The sequence below is a fragment of the Palaemon carinicauda genome, chromosome 21 (assembly GCF_036898095.1).
Source record: "Palaemon carinicauda isolate YSFRI2023 chromosome 21, ASM3689809v2, whole genome shotgun sequence".
In the NCBI taxonomy this organism is placed as follows: Eukaryota; Metazoa; Arthropoda; class Malacostraca; order Decapoda; family Palaemonidae; genus Palaemon; species Palaemon carinicauda.
This window is the reverse complement of record NC_090745.1, coordinates 98,622,623-98,645,232: the sequence shown is the minus strand read 5'-3', so window position 1 is coordinate 98,645,232 and position 22,610 is coordinate 98,622,623. Positions and strand designations below refer to the sequence as shown.

General features: G+C 42.0%; 2 protein-coding genes across 4 annotated transcripts in view; one reads left to right on the top strand and one right to left on the bottom strand.

The window, feature by feature from the left end:
- The window catches only part of LOC137615350 (enoyl-CoA delta isomerase 2-like), a 134,994-nt gene that overhangs the window by 22,813 nt on the left and 89,571 nt on the right, over positions 1 to 22,610 (bottom strand). The gene's annotated exons all lie outside the window — the stretch shown is intronic.
- Positions 1 to 22,610, top strand: part of LOC137615345 (inactive phospholipase C-like protein 1) — a 1,261,629-nt gene that overhangs the window by 1,233,130 nt on the left and 5,889 nt on the right. Inside the window, exons 21-22 of one of the 3 annotated variants that reach the window (XM_068345149.1) lie at positions 12,004 to 12,246; positions 12,393 to 12,613. In XM_068345149.1, the coding sequence (XP_068201250.1) occupies positions 12,004 to 12,246; positions 12,393 to 12,613 (464 nt within the window). Of the gene's footprint in view, positions 1 to 12,003; positions 12,247 to 12,392; positions 13,836 to 22,610 lie in introns of those variants that run through there. The other 2 variants (XM_068345147.1, XM_068345146.1) reach the window with 2 other exon arrangements.

The following is a 22,610-nucleotide window of genomic DNA, read 5'->3' as shown; positions in this document are numbered from 1 at the left end:
GTACAGGTACTAGAATCTAAAGTATTAATTTTTAACTTGCCCTTTTATCCATCATTGAGGAAATACTTTAGCATTTTTTTAGCTAGAGAAGGTACTGCAGAGATGTGTTTATGCCTGGTAGTTGTTCATTAAGATTACTTCAGGCCTTGGCATCAGTGGCAGGATGAGTGTACTTGTATGATGTCATGAGACCTTGGAGATAATTGGCATATTTTGAGGATAGGATTCTCCTTGATCCACGAGTTTTGGTACCTTCTGGATCCTTCAGCTAAGTTGTAGCAGACCTTAAATAGACATCTCAATGTTACTGGATTAGTAAGGGAAGACGCATCTCAGGCACCAAGTCATGGTCGGGAGCATGCCTACTAGATCTTAGTTTATGTTGCACATATCGTGACTGCAAGGTTTTCCACAGCTGTACATGAAGGCAAAATGGCCTCCCAGGCCCCAGTGCAAGCCTGTATGGCCCTAACTCATAATTCCAATCAAAACAGTCTGGAACATTTAATAACAATGCTTCCAACCTTGATTTCTGTTTGGGTAAGCATATGATTGAAACAATATAATTTTTCATGTCGCAGAACATTATTTCATTTTTCAGAAGTCAATACTTGTTAAAGTTTTCTCCCAACTTCTTAGATCTCATAGTCTCAAAGTCTCCTTGCCACTTCTTGAATTTCATAGCCTCATTTTGAAACCCATCAGGCTGCCTCTAGTATTATCTATTAGAAGTAAAGAGTGAACCATTTCTTTTGATGCCGGTCCAAAATGTGGCAGATGATAACCAACATAAGTATAGTTTTCTTTCTGGGTGAAACATAGGAGTGGCCGGTCTTCTTTCAACTTATCACTATGAATCTCCCCTGATGTTCATATTGCTTCTGCTATGATTTTGGTCGGTTTTCTTTCAACTCGCATCCCTATGGATCTCCCTCTATGTCCATATTGCTTCTGCTTAAAAGTTGTGTCGAGGTCTACCCCAATATAAAAATTTCCCATTACTTCCCCTCAGGGTAACCCACACCATCTGGCAAGTTGATGGCAACTACATCCTACTTTTCATTTTTATTATCTAAATAAAATGTCCTTATTTTTCCCTGGTATTCAGATTGATTTTCATAGCCCATTTTGAACTAATAAATAAGTAAAATTTTTCCTGCATTTATGTCACGTAAATATGTAGTGACCAGCGGCCTCAGTTTTGAGTTTGTGTATGAGGAATGCACAGTCTGGGAGCTGCAGTGTTGAGTTTGTGTAGGGAGGAATGTTATTCAATTACATTCCCTCTTTAAAAGAAGTTATGGCAGCCATTAGGCTCCGTCCACACAACCGAACATTGTTTGGCAAACTTTGTTTCTTATCGAACAAAGTTCGGTAAAGGTCTTTAGGCTTGCATCCAAACGATGACAGTTGAGCAGCGAGAGCTTACTGGCAGCAGCAAGAGTGATTGTTGTACAGGTAACAAGAAAATGAACATTCATACGCAAAAAAATAAAATTCTCGTGTGTTATCGCTGTGCGCGCTAGAAAAAAGGAAGAAGAAAATTTGGTGCCTAGAGTGCTTGCAAAGGAGACAAAATTTGGGAAGACATGTACTTTATAATACTACAAGAGTTATAAAGTTAATTGGAACTATTGTAGATTTCATAAATTACATGAGATTGAATCCAAATACATTTCGTTATCTCAAAACGGGAACCTACAATCAATAAACAAGATATAATTATACAGAACTTCAATACACATTACAAGGATTCCCAAGCAGTGTATGTAAAATTATACTGTACTCAAAACTTGCAGAGAGATCTATGAAGGCCTAAGAAGAGAGATTTCTTAGACTTGCTGATTTGCTGCATTTCTCGTCTGTCACGTCTGTGTTGTCTGCGGGAAAGAGGTAGTTTTTGCTTCACCTCATCTTCAATAAAATTATTAATATTGGTGCCCAGAGTTATCTTAGAAATTGCTGCAACTCTTCATTCATTGTAGATTGCACCAACATAAATTTGGAACACAGGCTTTTGCATTGGCCACCCGTAAAAAAAAAAAAAAAAATGCATCACGATATCAATAAGCATCGCCCCTCGCATCCCAATGGCTGAAAGGGTGTTGTTTATACAGCTATTAAGTTTAAAGTTGCCTCGCGAGAGTAATAAAACTTTGATATGTTTCATCTTGAAAGAGGAGGATAAAAAGATGGTATATCATTGGCATTGATAAGAAATGTGACTTAGTACATTAGGCAATGACATCTCAGATCTTTAACCACCTACGAGCCGGCTTTCATTACTAAAGTAATCATACGGGAAACCCTATACCGAACTTTGCTCGCTGCTTCTTCGCTTCTGACGTCACCTAAAACAAAGTTGGTCGAGCAAAGTTCGTTCATGTGGACAGAGCCTTAGTTGACTGATTTTTTTAGTTTAGTTCAGGTTGAATCCAGGGAAGACTTGAGAATAGTAGGCTAACTTCTCATGTTTTGCATTGTGGCTCTGTTTTATTCTTGCATTATTTTTGCAAAGGTAGTAGGTGAGCGTGTCGAACTGTTTTCATACCTTCATTACAGCATGAATATTTAATAAAGATTATTTTTTATGCAACTTCAGGAAGCTGAAGTCTCATGTTTTGATTGGCAATGAGCCTGACCCAATTTAGAATTTTACCTTGTGTATTTTACTTGGCTGCTAGATGAACTAACATAAGGCTCGTATGTTTTATTCTGAATGAGATCCTTGCTTAGAGAGGCGTCAAGTATACGAAACTTAATTTTGCTAAGTTACTACTTTCTTTTTGTTTCAAGTTTTCTTTACATGTTCACCAAGATGACTTATTTTTCACAGATTCCATGATTTCAATAAGCAAATTTCAAGATTTTTTGTCTTGAGTACAAGAAAAGTTTCTTGTTCACTTCCTGTTTAGTGGTTTTACCTTTTCCATTTCAAAACATTCTATAGAAACAATCGATTGTCTAATATTGTTCATGAATAGTTCATTGTTATTATACAAATACAAACCAACATTCTTTACTATATTGTTATTATACAAATACAAACCAACATTCTTTACTATAGGAATAGAATAACAGCAAAGGCTGGAATATGGCAGTTAAAACTTTTAACAAGGAGTAAACAAACTCTGTCAGACTCCCTTCAGTTCAATCTAACCTTCTTTGAATTTCAGCTATAATAGAGAATTTGTTCCTCTTTTGGCTGGGAATTTTTAACATTATGCTTTCTTCATTAACTTTATCTTTTTCCCTGTGTGTGTTTGCTGATCATGTGTAATCCCGGGGATCCCGCCGAAGCCTTGCAGGACCATCGAGCAATGTTGAGGTACACTTATTGATTGTGCAGAGGGAACTTATACTCTGAAGCCTCACTTAATGAGGAGTGTAGCAAGTGTCCACCCTCCCAGTGAGTGTTTTTCAGTGAGAGGAAGGCGGCCAAAGGTTATTCTTCTCCTTCGAGGTCTTCCTCAAAGTCTGAAAAGTCCAGGCATACTTCTTCTCCTCCCTGAACTCTACTTGCCCCCTCTATGCCAAAGGGTGGTAAGATAAGACTGATGGTAATTGACTTGTAGACAAGCTCAGCGGCAGGGAATCTCCGCTGTTTCTCCAAGTGAGATAGCTTCTCCTCTTTAGCAAGACTCCCCTAATTCTTCTCTTGTTTTTTCAGAGGATGGGCGCCCTTCGACTGCTGTGGTCTTCACTGGGGATTCTATGCTTGATGTCTGAGAACTTCCAGTGGTTTTTGGAGGAAATACATTGACAGGACACTGCTTTGATGCCATCTTCTCCTCAGTTGGCTACTCTTGGTTCCATCGGGTGCTCAGTAGGTCGTCTCTTGCCATGATGTCCTATTGGTCAGCTTGTGCTCTCCTTACTCTCGTTCCCCAGGAGATAATTGCAGCTCTTCTGTGCCTTCCCGCTAGGCCGTCGCTTCACCTGGGTGTGATCCTTCCTCTTCTGAGGTGGATATAGGATAGTTTTCGTTTAGACGATCTCCCAAGTTCTCTACGAAACTTTCTAGGTCTTCTCCTATGAGACCCTCACAGATTTTTCCTCCTCTAGGATTTCCACTTGTTAGACCTTCAGGTCATAAGACCTCACCTGCTAACGCTTCTTGCGCAATGTGCAAGGGGAACTTTTTTTTTTTCTCTGATTCCTTGCAGGCTTCAAAGAGGGCCGAGTTTCCCTCTTCTGATGCCCCACAGACGACGTCAGTGCTCCAGGTCACCCTGGAGGAGTACCTCGCCCTGTCGGAGTATTCAAAGTCCTCCATGCTATCCCTACCAGTGCTCACGTTTGCACTCAAGGCACTATCCTCCCTCTCGCCCTAGATCTCCTCACTACACTCGTCCTGCGCCCTCACATTATATACTCACCAGCTGCGATTATTCACCTGATCTATTGAGAGTAGGTCTGAATTTTTTTTTTTTTCTTTTTTTTTTTTTTTGTTTGTAATATCAAGCCATTTTATGTAATGGGATGACACATTTAAGTGATATATAGAGTATGGTATTCTAAAATAATCTTAATAAAAATCTGTAAATGTCAAAAATAATCCTAATAAAAATCTGTAAATGTCATTAAACTTTTTCTATAGGCTACAAAGGTGATTTTTGCATGGCCACTAATATGCTTAGGAGTAACATCACCTTGGTGGGTTTGTAGGACAAGATTCTGATTGCTCCAAGCTTATCATGATGACAGGATAACAGTGTTGAGTAGCACAGAATTGTTATTCCTACATAGGTGCATGCACATCTCGATCAAAATATATTTGTAAAAAGTCGTTTTTTGTAGAAGGTCTTGGACAGCATGGGTGGGTTTGCTCTTCATGATAAGGCTCCTTGCCCTTACCATTTGATAATAGACGACAAAGCTGAGGGATTTTTCACAATCTGTAGTAACTACATACATCAATACCTATTGACCTTGGTCATTTTTGTTTAGTTGCCTTCCATGTAGAGCAGTACAGGTATACCTCACCTTACGTCAGTAATTGATTCCAGGAGAGGCAACTTGAGCCAAAAAATGACTGAAGTTGAATTTACTTGTAACTAGGCTAAACCACAAATAACCATTTTCAGTTCTTCATTCTATTTATAAATTTAATTTGAATAATATATGGTTAATAACAATCTGTTTTAAGCTTGCAAGCAAATAAAATAAAAGAATGATTTTTTAAGGTTATTATTTTGCAATAGTTATTTTAACCTTATTAAATTTACCAACATTTGTTAGTTTACATCGGGTAGATGGATGACCAAGAAAGTGGTTAAGAGCTTGTTGAACTGTGTTCTTCTTTCTTCAAGGATTATGTGATATGAAACAAAATTATATGAAAGGTACTGCACTCTGTTAATTATATGTGAACATAATTGCAATAAGTTTTGTGACCTTGAAAACAGCTGACAAAACCAAAATAAAAACAATATATTGCTGTTGTTAAAATACATCTTGAATTGATAATAGAAAAGTAAAAAAATTATTAATGGAAGTTCATATAACATCGAAAACTAGAATTATTTTAGATATTTTTTTCACCACGTTATGTTGTCGGGGGGGGGGGGGGGGGGGGGAAGAGTGTTTTTTTCTTTGGTAGTCTTGTGTCCTCCATGTGCATCACATGGCCAGACCATCTTAGGCAGTGTTTCATGATCATGGCCTCGATGCTGGTGATCTTGGCTCTTTCCAGGAATGCTGTATTGGACTTATAGTAATTCCATTTAATTTTCATTATTGCTCTGTTTTTTCTGGTGGAATTTTTCCAGTCTTTTTAGGTCCCTACTATAAAGGGTTCAAGTCTCACATGAATATAACAGTAGATACTATAATGGCGTTATTTACCATCACCTCTGTATGGGTCTTTGTTCATGAACACCCTGGTGGATAGTCTCCCATATGCAGTGTGGCCAGCTTGTAACCTGTTTTCAATCTCTTTGGAGGAGGTGCCCTGAGTGGAAAGGATGCGTCGCTCTGCTCAGACTGTCGGCGAGCACATTCCTTTTGCCTGGAATAAAGCGAGCCGCTAGTGCGATCGAGTGGACTTCGGACCATCTCAGAATCTCTAATGCAAGATGGGATAGCTGTTCTGAAAACGTACCTCCCTGCTTGTTGATATAAGCCACCACCGTGGTGTTGTCGCTCATCACCACCACAGAGTGGGCCGCCAGGACTTGGTGGAACTTCTGAAGTGCCAGGAACACGGCCTTCATTTCTAGCAGGTTTATGTGAAGTTACTTTGCTGATTCTGACCACAGGCCTGAGGTCCTGTGGTTCAGAACGTGGGCCCCCCACCCTTTCTTTGATGCGTCCGAGAACAACATCAAATCCGGGGGAAGGACGAGAAGATCCACTCCCTTTCGTAGGTTCTCGTCCGCCACCCACCACTGGAGGTCCGTCTGTTCCGCAGGACCCACGGGGACCAAGGTGTCCGGGGAATCGTGACCTTGATTCCACCGGGACTTGAGTTGCCACTAGAGAGATCTCATTCTGAGGCGACTGTTGGGAACGAGACGGGCCAGGGAGGAGAGGTGGCCGAGGAGACGCAACCATGTTTGGGCTGGGAGTTCTTCTCGATTGAGGAAAGGCCTCGCGACCTTCCTGAGTTTTGCTATCCTGTCGTCTGATGGGAAGGCTTTGTGGAGATTGGTGTCTATGACCATGCTTAGATATACCAGTTTCTGAGAGGGCTGCAGAGAGGAATTCTTGAGATTTACCATGATTATGATCCCTAGATCCTGGCAAATTTCGAGGAGCTTGTCTCGGTGGCGAAGAAGGGTTGCCTCCGAGTCCGCTAGGATCAGCCAGTCGTCCAGATAACGAAGGAGACGGATGCCGATCCTGTGAGCCCACGAAGATATCGGGGTGAACACTCTGGTGAACACCTGAGGGGCTGTGGAGAGATCGAAACACAGCACCTTGAACTGGTAGATCTTGTTGTCTAGGCAAAATCTTAGGTACTTCCTTGAAGACGGATGGACTGGGATCTGGAAGTACGCGTTCTTCAGGTCCAGTGTACATATGAAGTCTTGTGGTCTCACTGCAAGTCTGACCGTGTCTGCCGTCTCCATACTGAACGGAGTCTGTTTGACAAACCCGTTCAGGGTTTAGAGGTCGATGACTGGTCTCCAGCCTCCAGACGCCTTTCTTACAAGAAAGAGTTGACTGTAGAAGCCTGGGGACCCGTCTACAACCTCCTGGAGAGCGTCCTTCTTACACATGGTCTGGACTTCTGCCCAAAGGGCTTGCCCTCTTGCCGATCCCATGGCAAGAGAGCTCAACGACACTGGATTCGCTGTCAGGGGAGGTAGAGAAGCTGTGAACAGGACGCAATAACCCTTAGCGATTACGGAAATCGTCCAGGTATCTGCCCCGAGTTGCTGCCACCTTTCTGCGCAACTTTGTAGGCATCCCCCCACTGGTGGACATGCAGGGGGACTTCCAACCCTAGCGTTTACGGCCTCGGCCGTTTCCTCTAGGGTTCTTGCCTCCCCTGGAGGACTTCTTGCTCCTTCTGCTCTTGGCAGGAAAGGGCTTCGACACCTTCAGCTTTGCTGCAGTCGTCTTCTTTGTGTCCTTAGCTGGACGGGGCTGTTGGGCCGCTAGAAGTTTGTAGGGCCTCGATGTCAGGGCCCTATAGATGAGGGAATCCTGGTTGGACTTCCTCCACCTCTCAGCGGTAAGCTCCACGTCCTTAGGCTCAAACAAACTCTTACCGAGCACGGAAGAGTGTCTGAGCCTGCTAACATCCGAACTGGGAACCTTCTGGTGGAATCTCTCAGCCACTGCATCCCGTCGTTTGAGAATCGTATTGGCCCACAAGCTCGAGACTTGGGCCAGAAACTCGATGGTCCGCGTGCCTGAGAGCAAGAAAGTCTCCAGTGCCTTCCTGGTGCTTTCTTTGGAGAGGTCCTCAGACCGCACCAGGATGCCCAGAGACCCCAGCCAGATGTCAAGCCACGAAGTTGCCTGCATGGCACACTTAGCGACCTTCTCCTGGCTTAGGATCTCAGTAGCTGAGTAGGACACGTGCCGGTTGGAGAGTCTCTCTAGAGGGACTCCCCCGGTGAGTTCTTCCACGGAGTGGTGAATAGGAAGACCCAAACAAGACTCCTCAAGGATCTCAAATTACCGCCTCTGATGGACTCGAGGAGGAGGGAGGAGCTTGTTACCGGCGCTGGATCTACTGGAGGAGGCAAGCTCAGAGAGCTGGCTCTCGACCTTGTCCCTGGCACTCTTCATCCCCTGAGACCAGGGCAAAGCTGCACTGGCCCTAGAGGGTTTCTGGGTGCCGTAGACACGGTCCAAGACCATGTCCTTACCCAGACAAAGAGGAATCTCTGGGTCTGGAATCCCGTTGAGGTTCCTCATGAGGGTCAGGACTTGCCAGAACGCGTGTCCTGACTCTTGGTGCTCTCCTCCTGAAGGACTGGCAGCAAAGTCTCCTGTCCCCAGTGGCTCTTCCTCGGGGGACACGTGGACATCCTCGGAAGGTCTAGCTGGCTCCTGTCTGATCCTTGTTGACGACTTGGGGATTGTCTTAGTCCTTCGGTTTCCTCCTGGGAGGGATACAGGACTCGAGTAACGATAGGTGCAGGCTCTTTTCCACCCCTGGACGAGAAGACTTCTCAGCGAGAGGCGGAGTTTCCCCCATTGGTGCGATGGAGGAACGGTCCGGCTCGTCCGACTCTCCTGAGGATGGGTAATCCTCATCCGCAGGGGAGGGTGAGAAAGTCTGGGGGAGGAAGGAGCCTTGCGCAAGGATCTGCGAGGAGACAGAATAGTCCTTGGAGGTGTTTCCACGGGAGGGACTCCTCTCTTCCTCTTTAGGGGGGAGGAAGCCGCCACTGATTTGTGACCCACGTCAGAGAGGACAGGCTTCATAGCCTGCACAAGAGCTCTGACCAGGGTCCCGAACCAGGCTGACAGTCGCGCTGTCGGACACTCCCTCTGGAGGACAGAGGATCGTTCGATCCCTTGGAGGAGTCGACAAATGCGGGTTCGCCTGAGAAGCTGAAACAAAAGTCCTTAGACCTGTCCGGGAACTGCCCCTCCTCCGGCGAGCGCGCTGTTCTGTGCTTGTGGGGAGGGGAACGAGACTATGACCTATCCGCCTGGCGATGCTCGCGCGGGAGGTTGGTGGAGCGGGCGCGGTAGCGAGGCCACAGGCGCGATGGCGTGCAGGAAATGGTGCGGGCGCGGGGGAGCGCAGGAGATGGAGCGGGCGCACGTAGGAGATGGCAAGGGCGTGTGGCGCGCAAGAGCTGGAACGTGAGGAGGCCGGATACGGGGGTACGGGGGCGCGCAGCATCCTGATGCGGCACTGACGGGCGCGAGAGGGCAGTGACGCGTGGGCACGTATCCGGAAGAACCAGGCGAGGACGTGAGAGCGCAGGTTCAGGATAGCGGCGGTGGGTTCGCTCGTTGGAGCGTAGGCGGGTGCTGATCCGAGAGAACAGGCATATTAACCTGTGGGCGCGCAGGGGATCGTGGGCGCGCATCAGGATGTGGGCGCTGGTGTGCGCTGCTGCGGTGGGCGAGCAGGGCGCGCGGTTGGATTAGGGCGCACGGGTGTGCGCTGGAGGGTTGGATAAGGCACCTTGAGAGGGACTGGAACCTGGCGCGCAACCGGAGCGTCGCGCGCTGCTGGAAAGCGTGCAGGAACGTGCGGTCTGGAAGGAGTGCTCACAGGGGTGCCTGTGAGCGCCCGTGCGCTAGCTTATGCACCTCCTGGACTGCGCGCTGTCATGTAGAAGTGCGATGGCGAGCGCGTGTGCTCTGTAACTGGAACTGTGTGCAATGGGCGCATTTCCTAACTCCAGACGGGCGCTGCGAGTCCAGAGGTACCTGTGAGCGCCTGTGCGCTAACGTAGGAGCCTCTTGAACTGCGCGCGATGATGCAGGAACCGGGGAGCACTGGTGCACTGGATCAGGAACTGCTGGCGGGCGCCGCGGCGCAGAAGGATGTGGGCGCGCAGGGGAACCCTGGCGCGTAACAGGAACAGGGGCGCGCAAGTGAGCGCTGTGGCGCTAAGAATGGAACAGCAGCAGCAGCAGCATGAGGGCGCGCAGGTTGAACCTGGGGCTTGAGGGCAAGAGGCGCAGATTTGCGCTCAAGGCCCTTAAGCCCCAAAGGGCCCGGTGCCTGCGCAGTGGCAGGATCATGTGGCGCGTATCGCGCATCAGCATCCTCGAAAGGTGACGGCAGGTCTGAAGGGAGACTGGTCACAGGGTCCCGAAGGACGACCATTATCCGAAGGGGATCGCGAACGATCCCCGGAGAGGTCTAAGGTGGTAGCTGGCAGGATCGGCGAACGGCAAGTCATCTCCGCAGAGGACTGTGGTGATGACGAGCCGAAGAGGCGCCTCCTAACTCCCTTATGAGGGGAAGGAAGGCCTCTACGGCTAAGGGGAGGACGAGCCTTCCGCCTTATATGCCCACGAGGGGCCGTGGGGTCAGCAGGCTGACCATCATAGGGCCTCCAAAGAGGAGTCTCTGTGAGTGAACTCCCCCCCGTGAGGGAGAATAACCGGCAGGAGAGACCATAGGACTTAGATCCTCCCTTGAAAGGTGTTCAGAGGGGGAATCTAAGCCTTCAGCTACCTCAGCAACAGGAACGGGGGTTTGACTAGACCCACGAGATGCCTCCGTCACAACAACGTCAACAACAGACAGAGGATCTATCCCTGCTGTAGTTGGTGATTGTTTGACAGCTGCACCAAATTTGATCATGTCAAACAGGGATTCCCTGGAGGGCGAACCCTGCAGCCCCAAGGAAGCCCAAAGCTGCAACAAATCATGAATAAACACAGGTAAATCAATATTCATATCCTCCTTCGGGGGAGGAGGGGCAGCCGCCTCGCTATGGGAGGCAACTACCTTCCCGCACCCCGGGATCAGTCGACAGCAGTACGGTCTACGCTACCACTCGCCGGCCTCTCGGAAGAGACTGCTCGAGGGGGAGCTTCGGAGGAGGAAAGGGCTTCGGAAGAAGAAGTCTTGGAATTTTCTATCTTCAAAGAAGCCTCTGAAGGAGAAAGATCCCTTTTAGACTTTTTCTTCCGGCGCCGGGCAAACCTCTCCCACTGGGAGGTAGACCACTCCCTACATTCGATACATACATTACCACTATCACACCGATGGCCCCTACAGTGAGGACACAAGGTGTGCGGATCGGTGTCGACCGCCGACATAAAGGTCCCACAAGGGCGGCCGAGAAGTCCAGGGCATGTACGCATAGTCAGTAGAGGCCAACTTCAAACACACTGGAAAAGAAAAAGCAAATACAGATTAAATATGGCAGTCAAAGCGAGGGAAAGAGCAGACAGGTCTGTTCTCTGCCCGAGCCAAAAGTAAAGTAAAGCATTCACCGGTGTGTGAGAGGGGGGGGTAGCTAGCTACCCCCCGCTAACTAGCGGCAGGGTAGTAAACTCTCGTTAAAATTCTTATAGTTCGTCATTCAGCTACGCCGAAGTAATTACCCCACGTAAATAGCGTGGTTTGTATTTCAGTTACGGAACAAATAGAATATTAGTTAACAGGAATTAAGCATCTCGAGAATTGGAAATTGGGTAACAATAAACAGAACAAACTTCAGAAGTGAGTTGAAGAACAGACTAGTGGATAGCCAGATGATCTCTAAAGAACATTACCTTCTATTTGACTTAAAACTGGGAAGGTTCTGGACTCATACTATATTAGGCACAATATGATTGATATGCTGTAATGAAACTAATGAAAATATGATTGATGTGCTGTCATTACACTAATCAAATTTTAGTTGAAAAAAATATTAATTTCATTCCTAAATGCAATAGAGGGGTGTGTGGAAAAGAATAGTTATGCCTCATATTTATAGGCAACATTTCCTATTACATAACCTACATTACCTTTTACCACTCTAGAACATATATCCACTTTTCTATTTGATTGAGAAAACAATAATATTCTTTCAGTCTTTATCACCATTACTTAATAAATCAGTGAAATTTGTTTAACAGGTTTTGTTAGAAATTCACCATTTCTTAGAGCATGGAGATAAGCTTCATTCAACCCTTGAAAGTAAACTGCAACCTGCCTTTGCTATGTATGATAATTTGGAGAACCTACTCTCCTCCAATGGTATTAAAGGCAAAAAGGCAAATCGTGCAATGGAAAATTACGCTTGGAATGTTAGAATCATACGAGGTCAGCTGGATAGGCTTGAGGCGCTCAAAAAGAAATGCAAAACAGCAATGGAACAGGTCAGTATCACAAGAAATATATAGTAATACTATACAGCACAATGACATATAAGAATACTGTACAGTTTGTACTGTACTTGGTTTTTAATGAAATTTCAATTGATAACTAAAATTCAATAATTGATGGTATTTTTTCTAAAACACAGGTTGAATCTACAAAAGCAACTTTAGATAGCTTTAGTGCAAAGGAAAAATCACCATCAGTTCGGGAAAGACCTCGTTTAACCCTTGCTAATCGTCATAACACCTCCGAAAACCTCACAACCTATGGTAGCTTGGGAAGGTCGCCTACTACTCCAGGAAGTGATTGTAAGCCTAAAAGTATCCTGAAGAAAAGTAACTCTAATCTTGAGTCGAGCAGCATTGGGTATGTTAATGAGGACTTCCTAATTACACCTAGTAGTTCTTCTACAGTAGTTGGTGACGATGAAGAAACCACTGAACTGCTAAAGCCGCCGCTACTTCACTCCTTCAGTTACACCCCTGGCTTCAACTTTGAGCAGAACACAGCCCTGTAGTTCAGCTAGAGTGTATGCTAGTGATTTTTTTTAAAGCATAACATTTAATGCTGCAGCCACTTTCCACATGTACATAGAATGGTAATTTTTATATAAAAAGTTGTTTAAATCTTATTTATATAAATACTCTAAAAATGTTAATAGTCTTGCTTAAAGCATATTCCATTCAGAGATGTTATTAGTCTTGCTTAAAGCATATTCCATTCAGATATCTGAAACTCTATAAAGACTACAAAATTGCTCTTATATCTAAATACTTACAATACGTCCAATTGTTAGCATTCAGCCATTCCATGATTTAGACATAATTATCAATTGTATTTTTCTGTAGGCAAAACTTTACAGGCAGTTTAGTATACTCTTACTGGCTAAGACTTGAAATGGCTAAATTCAACAAATATATAACTCTCTAAGCCCCACATTTTTCCCCTTTCCTAAACAGTTCACTGGCAGTGGTATATTTGAAAAGTCCTAAACTAGCTTTTGAGAATATATTCAGTGAACCTGCTACAAGGGAATCCCATATACAGTATATATCTTTAAGTTATCTTAACTGGTGCTGCTGTTACCTGTATCAAATATTGACCAACTGTTTGCAAGACACAAATCTGCTAAAAAAAATTAATGTTTTTATGTATTTATTTTGTACAGTATGTAAATTAGCAAATTATTTGTAAAGTTGATCCTTGCTTCAAGGCAAAGTAACAAAAATAGGCCATGATGTGTACAAATACTATTTTACGGTACCGCTTTAGCTTTCTTTGGAGAACAGACACATTCCACACACAACTAAATATACTTGTTTGCCTCTCTCACTGTTACAGTTTCAAGATATAATGGTTGATTTTTGTTTCTTTGCCAGTTCAATATGCTACACTTATTGTAATAAAACAATGAATGTTGCAAAACCTTGCAAATTTTATTATATTGTTAACTACATTTAGTAATGACTTAGGTTAAATATTGGAGTGACCTTGTAGAAAGCTTCATTATTTCACAGTACAGAGAAGTGTGACTAAATATTTTAGCTTCCAGAAGAAAAGTACGTACCTTGACAGGCCATACCATATATTATTTGTGTACCTAAAACGTTGAAGGTCCAACCAGGAAAGGCATGAAATAGAGATTTTAAAAATGATTATTGGCGATGCTTTGGGGTATTGGGCCTCTTTACCCCTTACCCCCAAATAATGGATTGTGTGTGCAAAAAAGAATGCCCATATTTACTGTGTGGAAATCATTTCCAGTCCGTGATAAGATATTCCTAGTTTTTGAGCAATCCACTTTTCCCAATTAAGATGGCTTGATTGTTCAGGGGAAAAGTAAATTTGCTCCAGCCTACTCATAAAAAACCTTGTCCTCCATATCTTACTACTTCAATTCCCTCCAATCCTGGTATTTTATCTAACATTTACAGTGCAAAATAATTAACAACCTTATCAGTCCTTTAAAGATCAGGATTTTGCTGAAAATTAAAGGGTATTAGAGTCCCACACTATATTGGTTATTAGTATAGTTCTTAACTTCTGGCACTCAGACATTTTAGAGAGCATAATCCAGCTACATGAAAGATGTGTAGGCTTTTGAGATAATTGCCTGTATTTCTAATTACTCTCTTTTATAAAGCCTTATAGGGTAACGCCTTAAAATTATCTTCTTCACTAGTCCTTAATTTTCTCTTTAAAATATTGTACTGGAAACAAATTTCCCTTGAAGAATGTGGTGAAATGAATAAACTTGACATGCTTATAAGAAGCTTTGTCAATGAACAACAACAATTTGGGGCCAAAATAATTGTAACCAAGACTAATTTCAGTCAATTGAATGACAACTTTGCTATGATTTTCCCTTCTAAGCTATTGTATCCATATAAGCAGGTAATGAACGGAAGCTTCCAAATCTTGCCAGACATGAGATATACCTAGTATGCTACAAGTTATCAAAGTTGTCTGCAAGCAATTGGGCGAAGGAACTAATGAGGAAACATTACTAGCTGGTACACCAGAGTAACTAGGCACAACTTGAAGAAAGAATTAGAGCCTAGAATTGTAATCAGGGCAGGTTAGGCTAGAACAGTTGCCTCTGCACGATGGATCTCTTTCCGAGTTTGTACAAACAGCAAAATCAGTTTAAAGTTTATGAAGTACAGTATGTTACAATCAATTCCTGCAAGTTTGGTATTAGCCAAGTCTTTTCTGGCTTTTCCCCTTAATTAAAAGAATTTTCTTTTTTAACAAAAATATTTTATGTAAACTGCTACTAACTGAAGATGATCCTTCAAAATCAGTGAGGGAACTACATTTGTTACAATATTTGTTCAAATAACAATTTTGCCCCTGCCATCTATCAAATCCCTTAAACAACCCTCACAAGATAAAGAAACCATCCCCTTGATTATAATAATTAAGAGTCTATATAGCTTCTTAAAACACAAAACTTCAATCTGGAGTGCATGTGGCATATTCACTAGCACCTGCAGACGAGACCAAAAAACAAAGGGATGTTATTTATCCATGTGATGGTAATGCTATACACTGCCATATAATTCCGATACTACTATAGAGGGGGAAGGCAATTACAAGGAAAGAAAACAGAAAATTTTAGCTTTACGGTAGACGGCAGCATTTAAACAGGTTTGAGAGAAGCCATCTGAACATCAGGCGAGGTTTAGAGAATTATTACTACTAGGTGCATTTGCAAGAATGATTTATCACCAAAATAAAACGTAAGGATCACCCATAATCCTATCTACAATGCCTAACTTAGATCAGCCATGTCATCAAGGACAAGCTCAACATTATTTATTAGTATTGTAATTAGCTAAGCTATAATCCTAGTTAGAACAAGGGCTCTAACAGGGAGAAATAGCCATGTGAGGAAAGAAAATAAACTACATGAGAAATTAATAATACTAACAATGTTGAAATACAGTATTGTAGATCTGTCATAAAAAAAAACTATGGAGAGACTTCTGTGAACCTGTACAACATAAAAGCATCTGCAAGTTTGAACTTCTGAAGATTCACAGATTCAAATGCGCAATTAGAATGATCAATACACAATCTGGCCAAAGCTGGAATAAAACATAAAATACTGTGTAGTATTGTGCCTTATGATGGAGAAGGCATGACTATTAGAATTGGCAGATACCTAGTACTATGTACAGGATGGTACAGTCTGGGAAGATTTGAATGCAAAGGATGGTCAGAATTACTAAAATATTATGCTACATGCATGAAGAACTAACTGAAAGGCGGTGGTGCCAGCGATTAATATCCAGATCAAGAGTAAGAAATTTAATAGACCGCAAGTGTTTGTCCAACAAATTAAGAAGAGATTCAACAGCTGAAGACAAACCAGGAGAACAATTCTAGAAACAAGGCAGAATAAAAGAATAAATACAGTTCTTCAGAGCATATTGATCACAGAAAATCTTAAGACTTTCTCTACGCCAATTTTTTTAAGCAATTGAAAAATAAATGGAATAAATGTGTTTTTCAAAAGTAAATTTGCAATCGAGAATCACACCTTAAAGAAACATTATCCATGTAGAGGTCTGGATGTTGAGGAAACTCTATCTTCGACCTACTTGCTATTATACTTTGAGTTTTGTTAGGGGTCAACTTCATGCTCCATAATTTGCACCATGCACTAATTTTAGCTAGATCATTATTAAGGGATTCAGTAACCATTCATCTAAAGTGCATCAGAGAAGAAATTGAGGCAAAGAGTAGCATCATTTGCATATGCAATGATTCCTCTAGGGGTTTTAAATTATTATGTTTGTGTGTGGCAGAAACTACATTATTGCTTTAACACCTATTCATTGCCTAAAACTACTCTTACTTGCATTATGGAATTTAGTTCATTCCTTTCCAACTCACAGGTAAAGAAACTACCTTAGTTTCATCTACCCAACTGCAACCTCTCCAGCCTAAATGGTTATGAGGATGTCACATTGGCTGTTAGAAGTTTTCCAAAATCCAGGAATCAATCTGAACTTATCATCAGCTACATTGGTCTTATCCAAGCTTCTATATTTTTCTATAGCCAAAGTTACTACCTCTTGTGGACAGCTAAGATTGGACTTATTCTGGCAGACATATTTAAATACTTTGTAACACTGGATTGGCTACGGGATGCCTCAATGAAGCTGGTTTATAGATATATTATCTGAAAGCCATCTACTACCTGTGCACATAAATAAAATTCTAGTTGGCCTGAAGCACAACTAGAGCAATCACAGTAAAGAATACCTGGTAAGTGTGAAACACAGAACCAGGAAAAGCATGATTATTGTGTGAATGTCAGGCACTTACAGTATTAAATGCAGTTTTATTTTTCCAATGCTTACCAGATAGTCCTCTTTAAAATGTTCTCAGACTAACATTGAAAGGGGTCCATCTGATGAACTTTTTTATAGATCAAGTGACTTATAAGTATTAACCATCAAACTACGGTTAAAATGCCAAAGTAATCTAAGAAACTGCTCATAAATCACCTCCTTAAATTCACATCTTCATACTACTAACTGCAGCATCCAGAAATATAATCCTCTCTGTGGTAAACTAGTACTTTCAGATAACTACAAAGCAACCCTGTCTGCACATCCAAGGTGTGTTTTGATTATTCCAAAGCTCTCTAGGGTCTCCGGTGAGAGATGGGGAGGGGATTTTACTGCTGAAAGCATCTGTATTATTACAAGCATGAATCTCAGATCTGAGTAATTCCCTCTTCTCTTCATAGTTGAAAATAGTCAATGCTACTATCCGTTAGGTTCACTGTTTGGATTTTACCTTTCATTGGATTGTTGTGGAGTATGAAAACAAAATTTCTTTGGAAACCTTATAGCATAAACAATTAGAAAAACAATGTTAACATTTTCCCCGAGTGCCATATGGCAACCGACCCAGATTTTACAAAATGACTGCCATGAAATTTTCTTTAGTCAACATCCCAGCTGAATCACCTATACCTTATATTTTGACAACTAACTACCATTTTCAAGGCCAAGGAATCCAATGTTAACAGTTGCAGATGTCTTGAAACATTTATTACAGCAGTTCTTACAAAATACAGTACTTACTAATTGCATAAGCAAAATTGGTCATTAAGCCATATTAAAAACCAACCAGAAAACACGTGTATCTAGTAGTCTGATTATTGTAATAGGCCTATATTATGCGCTTCATGGTGAACAGTTTACCCTAAAATTCATGCAACATACCTGAATAGACTCCTACCAGCGTATGCTGGATATAGTAGAAAGAAAGACCATTGTCCATGATGGCAAATATGTCGAGGTCCACTAACAAGTCAGGCAGTCTATCACCATAGTTGCTATGCAAATGAAACTATCAAAAGACTAAATCCAACGTGCCTGAGACCATCATGCACATCCATTAGCTACTGGTCACCACACTGCCATGAAATGTGGACAGATAAAAGGAACAAATAAGGCTCATCAACACCTTTCATGAGGTCTTGTACAGTACATGTTCCTTCTGTCAGAAGAAGGATGATGATAAAGCTCTATCAGGAGAGGACATTCAATGCTGGAAAATCTCATAAGGAAGCTGCTAAAAGATCCAATAATGACACACTGGAAACAAGACTAAACACATGTATTGCACCAGGGGATATGCATTCCATTGATATTTAGCAAAACCAAACCAGATGTACAAAGCATGTTTTCCATGGACAGCAAGAAGCCAGCAACAGTGAAAGAAGAATAGGCTGCATTCTTTGCTACAGTGTGCAAATCTGCTTCCTCATTGATGTCCAAGCACAGAACCAATCCTACCTACCTATAACAGATATTGAAGACATATATGGTTGGCATAGATGGCTTGAAATCACATACTTATATTTGATAAAAAGTGGCTTAAAGAAAAGATCCTAAAAAGTGGCTGAAAGAAAAGTTCCTAAAAACTGGCTGAAAGAAAAGAAACTAAAAAGTGGCTGAAAGAAAAGATCCTAAAAAGTGGCTGAAAGAAAAGGATCTCGGTGCATTGCCACATCTAAAGTCCTCCCTTCAAAACCATTAAAGGAAGTCAACTGTTCTCTATTCCCAGAAACATGTAAAGAAAGCATGGTTCATTCTGGGATAGAGTCACGATGATGATGATGTTTTAGACTGACCAGGAATTTTGGCGGACTACGGGCTCTATGCGTTGGCAGCCCATCACTGGTGTAAAGATCGCTGGATCATATGTTGTTAAAGCAAAATACTCTTGCTGGATCAGCATGAACACAAATGGATGGACAGGATGATGATACGAAGCAGTAATGATGGCTGGGATGGAGTCTGAAGCAGGAGTCAGAGGAAGGATGCAAAGCAGGGGTCACTGTCATCCTCGGTTCTGAAGAAATTAATTTTTTCTTATAAGTGGTCCAAACATGATGACGTCCAACTACGGAGTTTAATGATGATGAAGAGGATATTACAGTATACATACAATCTAAAGAACAGCGCAGGTGATGAAGAAAAGCATCACAAACTTTACCAAGAGAGCCATGGATACAAACACCATAGAGGCTACTAGTGACATTACCACGTTCCAGCTGAATACCGCAATCCCCTGATCATGGTAGGACCTACTGACAGCATGAAAACTGAAAGGAGGACCAAAGTTGTTGACAAAGCAGCACTGATAGCAAGCCAGAACATCATGTATGTATTCAAATCCAGCTAACAGGTCAACTTATAAGCCAAGAAGAGTCGGCATCCTTTATGCCCTCATATATGCACAAGAAAACCCACACATCCTAGAACTGGCTATGACGGTTCATCACGACACCCACAACAAGACACTGATGGATCGACACTGATGGATCTTCTCAGTGCACAGGATTACCATGTTCCATATAGTTTTACCCTGCTAAATGAAAAGTCTGGCAAATGCTGTTGTGCAAAACACCCACGAGTTCCAAAGTCAGTATGCACTACCATTCTTGAAGAACACAAAATTTTCCAGAGGATACTGCTAATGAGAAAAGAACCACTCATAGAAAGATTACTACTTTATACCACATGGCACAGAGGTTCCTGGAACACCAGTTGCACCATCCTTGAAGATAGGCAATGTCCAGTCTCTATCACTCCATACCACGTATATATTCTGCACTGTGACAAGTCAAAACCACAGGTTACCAAGAAAACAAACCATTTTGTCACTGGTAAGGGAATCTCAGGATCCTATTATATGTCCAAACTAGGATGGATTGTTGCTAATGCTCTATCCAGAATGCAAACAGGAGAAGCATCGAGTAATATTCCAGACTGGGTAGGATAAAACTCACTGACCCAGTTTGGACCCCTACCACTTCTCCCAGAGGTGGCACATGAATGGTCAACCTTGCTGACTGTCATCATGCAAGTCAAGTGAGAAAGCTAGCTGTTGGTAAATATCCCACTGTCATTTTATTTGACATGAGGTAGTCCAACAGTTAGATCAAGACTTGATCTGGAATGCTCTGTTTTCCCACTACATGGAGAGCTCCATGTCATGGCTGCCCTTGTGCTTTTAATGCCTTCATGTAGAATTCCAGTATTTATGATGCCTGGATAGAAGCTGAAGTCTATGAGTGCAACAAGGCAAATCCTGAAATGTATCCATTACAAACATGCTCATCACATTCTACACCTATTCATATGTGGCACTCTATAAAATGACCCTGGAGGAGTACAGCTAATGGCCAGTTGAAACCAACCAGCTACAAAGGACATCACTGAGCAGGTTAGCTGCCAATGGAAAACAGACTGTTATTTTTCCAGATGTTCTTGCAGAATTTATCCTGCACCAATCTTCACTAGTGCGATAGCGAGTGTCAAAATAATGAGAGACAAGAACAAGTATGAAAGTTAAGGTGATGATATGTAGACCCAATGGTTGCCTAAAAGATTAAACCCAATTTTTTCATGAGGAGCATGTTGGTTCTTAATGGACTAACTTGGCAAGACCATCCATGTCTGATCACCTGAAAAACATCAATAAAACAGAATATTTCTCAAATACTATTAAGTTTGTGGTTGAATGTAGCTTATTTATTGGCCCTGCAAATGGTGGTTTAGCTATATATAAAAAAAAAACTCTAGATTATTTATAAGCCAAGATATTGACAAAAACTTTTTTTACGAAAGCCATTTTGTACAATCCAAGATGGCGGCCACATAAATATCAAGGCAAAGGGAAACATTGTTTTTTTCTGATTGCTTATATAATAAAATTTCCAAAAATATATATTTTGATACTCCACAAAAATTAGGCAAAATTATAGTGAACCTGACCCAGGTATATGCCTTAGTACTGTAGGTCATCTTTTTTTCTGATGGTATCTGGGGGTCTTTGGCTATAATTCTAGTGTGATGATCTGGAGCTCCCAATCCATTACCAGGACAAGTCTTACTCCACACATGTGTATGTTTGCCAGATCTTAGTAATTTTGGCTATAATAATAATAAAAGCACTGGTGCTACCAGCCCTTCAAATTTGCTAGCTACCATTTTCATCACTTGTTTGATCCACATCCTTCAACTTGTATATTTGACCTTGTGAACTCACAAGCATTTCTTTGCCAACTTGTAAATTCTTCTTAGTACTAGCTTAGCCATTGATACAAAATTAGATGAGACTAGTACTTTCTTTTCCAGCGAGTCAAGATCTCATAGGTAAAGAAATTCTGTGGGTTTTTAAAACCCAGACATGATTGAACTCTCTAAGCACATCTCCATCCTCAAGGGTCTTTCCAGTTTTACACCACACTATAATCTCGGAGAATGTTATGTGCTGATTTTGAGAATGCTCTAGCAATGGTTAATACTTGCACCATCAACCACTAAAAATTCTCAGAAATGACACTAAAATAAGCCAATTATCCAAATAGCTGTGCAAATAAATATTCATTTGTCCACTACTGGACTAGCATGCACTGCAATTGAAGCAATCCTTCACACATCATCATCCAATTTACAGATGTGGTTAAATTCTCCTTAATGGATTTTCTCCCATACTTTATCCTGAAACAAGTCCCCCTTGAACTTGAATGCCTCCAGTCTTAACCCTCTAACTGCAAAGTTCACTTGGTTGTCACAGAATCTTGCTGACTTAACCTGAACTACCATATTCATCGATCTTTGAGCTACAGACTTTTAAATCCAACAATAAAAATCAATTTGTTTTGGTGGTATTGTATCTCTGTGTAAACAAGTTGCCACATTATTTTAAACAAATATGCAAGTCTTGAGACTAAAAGAGAAGGTCGAGATTTATTTAGGCCATTGTCAGAGAAAATCTGTTAATTTATCTTGCATAAAGTTTCAAATTTCAGTTTCAATAATACTATGTCCATTCTTCACGATTCATTCTTTTAAATATAGGTGAGCAAAGAGGTCTTGATAATTGCAGGAGCCACAGCAACCAAACCTTTGTGCCAATTAAATGAAACAATGAGATAGAATCTCTACTTTGTTTCAATATCCAGGAAAGTTACAGACTGGTTTCCACTTCCAAATCGTCCAGAGTAAATGGTCAAAACTCATTCCCCATTTAGGTTTGACTTGTTTTCAATCAGTTTCATATGTGGAATAAGGGGGATCATTACAAGAGGCATGACCCAAATGTGCTCTTTGTGGGCTTTCAAAGCTTTTCAAGATGTATGAAAATCAACGAATATTTCACTTTTCAGTGGACATTTAGCTATGAATTGTACTAGGTACTAGTACCTGCAATCTCTAACCAGTTCTTCCTCTTGAAAGATTCAATCCCTTGTCTCCGTTCCTTTAAGAGGGCTAATGTATCCTAGTAGAAAAGTCTGGCTCGCAATCAATGGATCGAGAGTTCAAGT